This window comes from Ursus arctos, unplaced genomic scaffold (genome assembly GCF_023065955.2).
Source record: "Ursus arctos isolate Adak ecotype North America unplaced genomic scaffold, UrsArc2.0 scaffold_12, whole genome shotgun sequence".
Classification (NCBI taxonomy): Eukaryota; Metazoa; Chordata; class Mammalia; order Carnivora; family Ursidae; genus Ursus; species Ursus arctos.
The window spans coordinates 516416-523663 of record NW_026622786.1 but is presented as its reverse complement, the minus strand read 5'-3'; the positions used below and the strand labels follow the sequence as shown (position 1 = coordinate 523663).

The 7248-nt window shown below is 46.3% G+C and overlaps 1 protein-coding gene across 2 annotated transcripts; it reads left to right on the top strand.

Moving 5' to 3' along the window:
• Positions 1-739: 739 nt before the first annotated feature.
• On the top strand, positions 740-3522 carry IVL (involucrin). Of its 2 annotated transcripts, none has more exons than XM_044379659.3 (2): positions 740-823; positions 2031-3522. In XM_044379659.3, the coding sequence occupies exon 2, from the start codon at positions 2054-2056 to the stop codon at positions 3098-3100; it is 1047 nt and encodes a 348-aa protein (XP_044235594.2). In that variant the 5' UTR covers positions 740-823; positions 2031-2053; the 3' UTR covers positions 3101-3522. The 2 variants fall into 2 exon arrangements, with proteins under 2 accessions (XP_044235594.2, XP_026342422.2); XM_026486637.4 differs by having other exon boundaries at positions 797-832.
• Positions 3523-7248: the final 3726 nt, after the last annotated feature.

The window sequence follows — 7248 nt, the reverse complement described above, 5'->3', positions numbered from 1 at the left end:
AAATTAATCATAAAAAGCAATATTTATGACATTATTTATTGTATATTTAATACCTGTTTCCTTGTGTGAGTGGTCCATGCTTTGGAGTATTTATGAGCATGGCTTTCTTGAGAACTTCTATAACTACAAACTTGGGCATGGGACCAAGGCAGCCCCTAGCTCACAGCAGAAGACCCCCTACAAACCTTCTACTTGACCCTTCTGGTCTAAAGTCTGACCCCCTCACGACAGGATTTATTTCCATGCAGAACGGAGTTATAGATATGTCCTGAGAGCAGATGGACTGTGGGCTAGTGGCCAAGAGAATCCCCAGCAACCCCATCCCTTCATGAGATGCGATTCTTCCCACCTTGACACCACACACCCCAGCCTGAACATCCCATAGAAACACATAACTTTCCTTTCCATGTCCTTGGAAATGAATCTCCAGGCCTAATTATCAGGATGACCCTGTTTTACAAGTGAAGAAATTAAGATTCAGAGAAAAGGCTTGGCTAAGGTCACAAAGCAATAGGAAAAGGGGACCAGTTTCCCAAGATGCCTCCCTCACCTCCCCATGCCTAGGTCAGATGAGTATCACAGGAGTGACAGAGCCCCCAGAGCTCTCTCTGTGTCTCTGTGGAAAGGGGCCCTGAGGGGTTTTCTGCTTCAGGTGCCTGTGATGAGTCAGGAAGGGGCTGAAGGAAGTTGACCAACTTGAGTGGTGAAACCAGTCCATCTCCTTCAACCAGGGAAGGAGGTTGGACCGGGGAACCATATAAAGGGCACCCTGGCTCCTGCCCAGCTCAGAACTCCACTAGAGGCCTCTGCAGCCATCCCCACTGTGAGTCTGGTAAGCATTAGCTGGGAGGACTGGGGCTGGCACCAGGGTTATCCAGCACACCAGAAGGTGGCTAGGGTGGCCAGCCTGGGTGGGTGCATGGATCACTCTCAGGAGATTCAACTGGACTACATGCCTTTTTGGGAGGGCTCAGGTCACTCTGCTGAAGGACATATGTCATAGCATGAAAACATAGAAGAAAGAACAATCCCCTCCCCTCCTGTCCCATCTTTGATGTTTTGGAGTGTGTGTCTGTGTGTGTGTGTGTGTGAGAGAGAGAGAGAGAGAGAGAGAGAGAGAGAAAAGAGTTAAGATGGGGATGAGGGGGAGTACAGTCAATTTCTTCCCTGAAACTGTTTGATTTGGGTTGACCATGATTGTGCCTTCTTTAGTGGGGCAGGGGTTTGAGGGAAATGCATGTAACTCTTGTTGTACTGCAGAAGGGAGAATGGCAAAATGGGGGAAAATCTTCTATTTGGAGAAACCCAGGCAAAGCAGGAGCTGGAAAAGCCAACTTAGAAGTACAAGACTTGGAAGAACTGGCTCCACTTCCCAGCAACATTCCAGCCCTTCCCCCCACCCTGTCCCCCAAGTGCTAGGGCTGTAGCTAAAGCTCCGAAGGTCATGAGTTGGAGGTCATGGCGTTGAAGAGGCCGATCTGCTAATTTTATAGAGGGAAATCTGAGACCCAGCAGGACTAAGTGACCTGCTCAGAAACATACAACCTTTCAGTGGGACACTTAAGCTGATACTATGTTGTGTGAGTAGTCCAGGGTGTGTGCTATGGGCCACTGATTTTCTAGGACTCAGGAGTCCTCCAGAAGCACCCTTCTTTTCCTAGGACTTCACCTCTTCCCATCATAACCCCAGAAGTCATCTCTCCTTCTTGGTCAATAGAGGTCAGAAGTAGGGACAGAGGCAAGGATTAGGCAAGAAATGGCACCCAGCCCACTGTCACCCAGTAACTCTGAAGACAAACCTCTTTGTTGGCTCTATCTGAGAACAAGAGACTCCTAAGAGGGCCTTTCTCAGCCCTCCCCCTCCTCCCCTTCACTCTGCTGCTTCTGGGAAACATAGCCCAGATTGGGTAGGAGAGCCCCAACCCAAGGAATGAGAAAGGATGCTGAGAAACGAGGCCCTTCTGCAGATTCTGGGGATTCACCCACTCCCTCTGCCTTCAGTCACCCTTCTGACCCCTTCTGTTTTTCAGGCTGATCTAAAGCAGGTTCCAGGATGTCCCAGCAACACACTCTGCCAGTGACCCTGCCCCCTGCCCTCAGTCAGGAGCCCCTCAAGCCTGTTTCTCCACCAATCGATACCCAGCAGGAGCAAGTGAAACAGCCAACTTCACTACCAACCCTGTGCCAGAAGATGCCTTCCAGGCTCCCAGGGGACATCCCCCTGCAGCATGAGAGGAAACACACAACTCTTGTGAAGGGGGTGCCTGAGCAACAATGTGAGCCACAGCAGCAGGAACAGCATCTGGAACAGCAGGAACAGCAGCAGCAACAAGAATCACAGGAACACGAAGTGTGCCTGGAACAGCATCTGGAACAGCAGCAGCAGCAGGAGTCACAGAAGCAAGAACTGCACTTGGAAGAGCATCTGGAACAGCAGCAGCAGCAAGAGTCACAGAAGCAGGAACTGCATCTGGAACAGCATCTGGAACGGCAGCAGCAGGAGCTACAGGAGCAGGAAAAGCATCTGGAACAGCAGCAGCAGGAGCTACAGGAGCAGGAAAAGCATCTGGAACAGCAGCAGCAGGAGCTACAGGAGCAGGAAAAGCATCTGGAACAGCAGCAGCAGGAGCTACAGGAGCAGGAAAAGCATGTGGAACAGCAGCAGCAGCAGCAGCAGCAGCAGCAAGAATCACAGGAGCAGGAACTTCACCTGGAAAAGCATCTGGAACAGCAGCAGCAGCAAGAGCACGAACTGCACTTAGGACAGCATCTCGAACAGCAGAAGGAGGAGCTACAGGAGCAGAAAATACTGCAGCAGCAGCAAAAGAAACAGTGTGAGGAACATCAGGAAGCAAAAAATCTGGAGCACCAGCTGGAGAAGGTGAAAGCACAAAGGAAGCAGCAGCAAAAGGAAGAGCTAGAACAGGAAAAGAAGCTCTTGGACCAGCAACTGCATCAAGAGCTAGCAAAGGGTAATGAGCAACTGGAAAAGAAAGAAGAGCAGCTCCTGGAACAGCAGGAGCAGCAGCCAGAGCCGGCAGAGCAGCAGGAGGGGCAGGTGCAGCAGCCTGCTTTTGTCCCTGTTCCTGGCCAGGTCTAAGACACCCAGCCAGTTCAGCCACTGAAGGGAGAAGTCTTACCCCTCACAGAGCAACAATAACAGAAGCAGGGGGTGTATGGCCCCCCAAAACATAAGTAAGCACGCACAGTATCCCAGAGGCTCTCAGGCCATCCCACACAAGTGAAGAGAGAGCCAGTGGCCTCGCTAATCTCAGGTCCTCAGCCTGGGTGGCCTGCCTCATCTGTGAACCTGCCTGACCTGTCCTCCTGTTTCTTTGACGGGGCTAGGGGAAGGGGAAGTTATTGTCCAGCACCCAGCCCTAATGAGCTCAGTCCCAACCTCATGTGGCCAGAACCTCTGCTTGAGGAGACAGTTACTACACTAACTCTGACTTCGTCCCCAGTATTATAGTTGAATCTCTAAGTGTGTACAATAATACAGAATAAATCCTGGAAGTCCTGGGATCCTGTATTCTGTTCGTCTTTTCTCATGTGTCTCTCACCATATAAAAATCTGTGTGTGGGTCAATGGTTCCAACAGACTCTCTTGGCCAATTCCCAAAGGAGGAAAGACGTCTTTAATTCTGCTCCCCAAATCACCCAATACATTCATCAGTTTCTTAAAAGGAAACTAAACCAATACCAAACTGAAACAATTTCACTCATGCACCTGAAAGCAATGCTTGCCAATTCTTGGTCACGAAGCAGGGACCAGTTAAACTTGTTGGGGGAAGGAGGATCTGCCCGCCTCAGTCCAGCACTGCCTTACAACACACACCAGGCCCAATCCTAGCCCCTGGCCAAGCTCAGTCCAGCACCTCCAATCTCCTCTCATCTTCTCACTTTGGGAAGGGCTCTGGGAAGATACCAGAGAGGTATGCAGGCTTTGGCTGGGTTCTGGTCCCTTCCTGGGTGTTCTCTCTGTAGAATGGCTTCTAAGAGTCTTATGGACTATCTACTTGGCTAAGGAAAACTTTACAAAAGTGATAGAAGCAGAACTGAGCAAGATGGGAGGAGGAGAATCCTAAGACTGGTCCCGACCAGTGACAGTGACAGTGTCACTAAAGAAAGGAAAGGTTGAGCCCACTGGAATCAAGGGCGTGCTCAGTAGGCTGGAGAAATACAGATCCAAGGCCATTGTAGCCATTACCCTCTCTGACATTTCTGTAGCCTTTACTGGCATCAGTCACACCAGGACTTAGGGCCCTCTCCTTCCTGGGACAAACTCTGCCTTTAATGCTTCAAGTCACCTGCCTTTAACTATTTAACCCCATCATTTCAGGCAGGTTGTCTCAAGCCCCCTGAAGCTATTTTACCACAGCCATGAGGATATGCCTGGGGCATCCCTGTTGAGATGTCCGCAGGCAGCTAGACTCAACAGACCCAAATGGCACTTAGCATCCCTTACTCCCCGCCCAACCATAGCAACACTCACCATGTTTCCCCCTTAGGAACTCTTTTCTGGGCAATGATACCACCGTCTGTGCATTCACCTCGGCAGAGACATCATCTCTCCTCTTCCTTCTCTTCCCCACCCTGTCCCACCGATGACCACTTCCTTGTTAAAGCCCCGCCAACACCCCCAAGCTTGGACTGAGATCATTCTTCACCTCAGCTATTGCAATGGCCTTTAATCTTGTCACCTTTGCTCCTTGCCTCCCTATGCACCCCCACATTGTGCTCATCATGCAGAGGACAAGGTGTTCTACTTAAACTTTGGATCTAACCTCATTGCTTCTGCTAACACTTGTCAGTGGCTCTCATTATAGATCTTCCTCAACTTAAAATACATTTATGTCCCAAAAGATCTATCATAAGTTGGAAATATAGTAAGTTGAAAATACATTTAATACACCTAACCTACCGAACATCGCAGCATAGCATAGCCCACTGTAAACATGCTCAGAGCACTTACAGTAGCCTACGGTTGAGTAAAATCATCTAACACAAAGCCTGTTTTATAATGAAGCTTTGAACACCTCATGCAACTTACTGAATACTGCCCTGGAACTGAAAAACAGAATGGTTGTATAGGTACAGAATGGCTATGCGAGTATCAGTTATTCACCCTCGTGACTATGTGGCTGACAGAGAGCTGGGGCTCCCTGCCTCTGCCCAATATCACAAGAGAGTATCATCCACATATTGCTAGCTCAGGAAAAGATTCAAATTCAAAATTTGAAGTATGGTTTTTTACTGAATGCATATTGCTTTCACACCATTGCATAGTCAAAAAATCATAAGTCAGGGGCGCCTGGGTGGCACAGCGGTTAGGCGTCTGCCTTCAGCTCAGGGCGTGATCCCAGCGTTATGGGATCAAGCCCCACGCGTTATGGGATCGAGCCCCACATCAGGCTCTTCCGCTATGAGCCTGCTTCTTCCTCTCCCACTCCGCCTGCTTGTGTTCCCTCTCTCGCTGGGTGTTTCTATCTCTGTCGAATAAATAATAAATAATAAATAAAATCTTTTAAAAAAATTATAAGTCAAACCATAGTAAGTGGGGGACCATCTGTACTTACAGGGTGAGGATGCTCAAGTCCTCCTAACAGGACAAGAGTTATGAGAAGTCTGAGTAGGACTGGGCAGGAATACTGGGGCAAAGGGAGAAGTAACCAGAAAAACTCAAAGTATGCACTCATTTTCTTTGGAGAGTTAAGTTTTGATGTTTTTTGGTTGTTGTTGTTGTTGTTGTTTTTAATAGACCCTATTTTTTTAGAGTGGCTTTGGATTTACAAAAAAGTTGAGAAGCTAGTACAGAGAGTTCGCATGTACTCCACACCCAGTTTCTCATATTATTAACATCTTACATGGATATGGTTCATTTATTACAATTAACAAAACAATGTTGATATATTAGCTAAAGTTCATGATTTACTCTAATTTCCTTAGTTTTAACCTAATGTCTTTTTCTGTTCCAGGATCCCACCTAAAGATACGCCACCATATTTAGTCATCTTGTCTCCTAGGCTCCTCGTGACCGACAGTGTCTCAGCTTTCCCTTGTTTTTGGTGATGTTGACTGTTTTGAGGGAGTACAGATAAGCTATTTTGTAGACTATCCCTCAATTTGGGTTTGCCTGATGTTTCTCTTATGACTAGACTGAAGTTGTGGGGTTTTGGGAGAAAGAATACAAAGGTAAAGTTCCATTGTCATCACGTTATATGAAAAGTACATACTCCTGACATGATTTATCACTTTGATCTCCTGACTTAATGTAGTGTGTGTCAGGTTTTCCCACTGTAAAGTTAAATGTTCCTCAGCCTACCCCTCATCTCCCATCTTTCGAATAGTGTGATGTTTGGAAGGAAGTCACCATGTGAAGTGGGGAGTAAGCTCCCTGTCATTGAGGGTGAAGTATCAACATAAATCATTTGGAATTTTCTGTACAGGAAATTTGTCTCTTCCTTCTCACTATTTGTTTATGTGTTTAATCGCTTATTTGTATTAGTGTAGACTCATGAATATTTATTTTATATTTTGGGCTATAATCCAATAGTTATTTTTTCTTTTTTATTATGGTAAAACATGCATAATATAAAACTTACTATCTAATACAGTTCAATAGTATCGAGAACATTTATTTTGTTGTGCAACAGCCCATCTCCAGAACTCTTTCATCTTGCAAAACTGAAACTCTGTACCATTGCAACAATGGCAACCACCATTCTCCTTTCTTGATTTATTTTGTCTTTTGAGAGGGGCAGGGGGAGGGACAGAGGGAGAGGGAGAGAGAGAATCTTTTTTTAATTTAAATTCAATTAATTAACATATAGTGTATTATTAGTTTCAGAGGTATAGTTCAGTGATCCATCAGTTGTATGTAACACCCAGTGCTCATTATATCACCTGTCCTCCTTGTGCTTATTACCTTGTTAATCCATCCCCCCAGTCCCCTGTCCTCCAGCAGCCCTCAGTTGGTTTCCTATGGTTAAGAGTCTCTTATAATTTGTCTCCCTCTCTGATTTCATCTTGTTTTATTTTTCCTTCCTTTTCTCTAGGCTCCTCTGTTTTGTTTCTTGAATTCCACCTATGAATGAGAACATACAATAATTGTCTTTCTCTGATTGACTTACTTTGTTCAGTATAATAACCTCTAATTCTGTCCACATCATTACAAATGGCAAGATTTCATTTTTTGATGGCTAAGTAATATTCCATTTTATATCTATATATATCTATCTATCATCT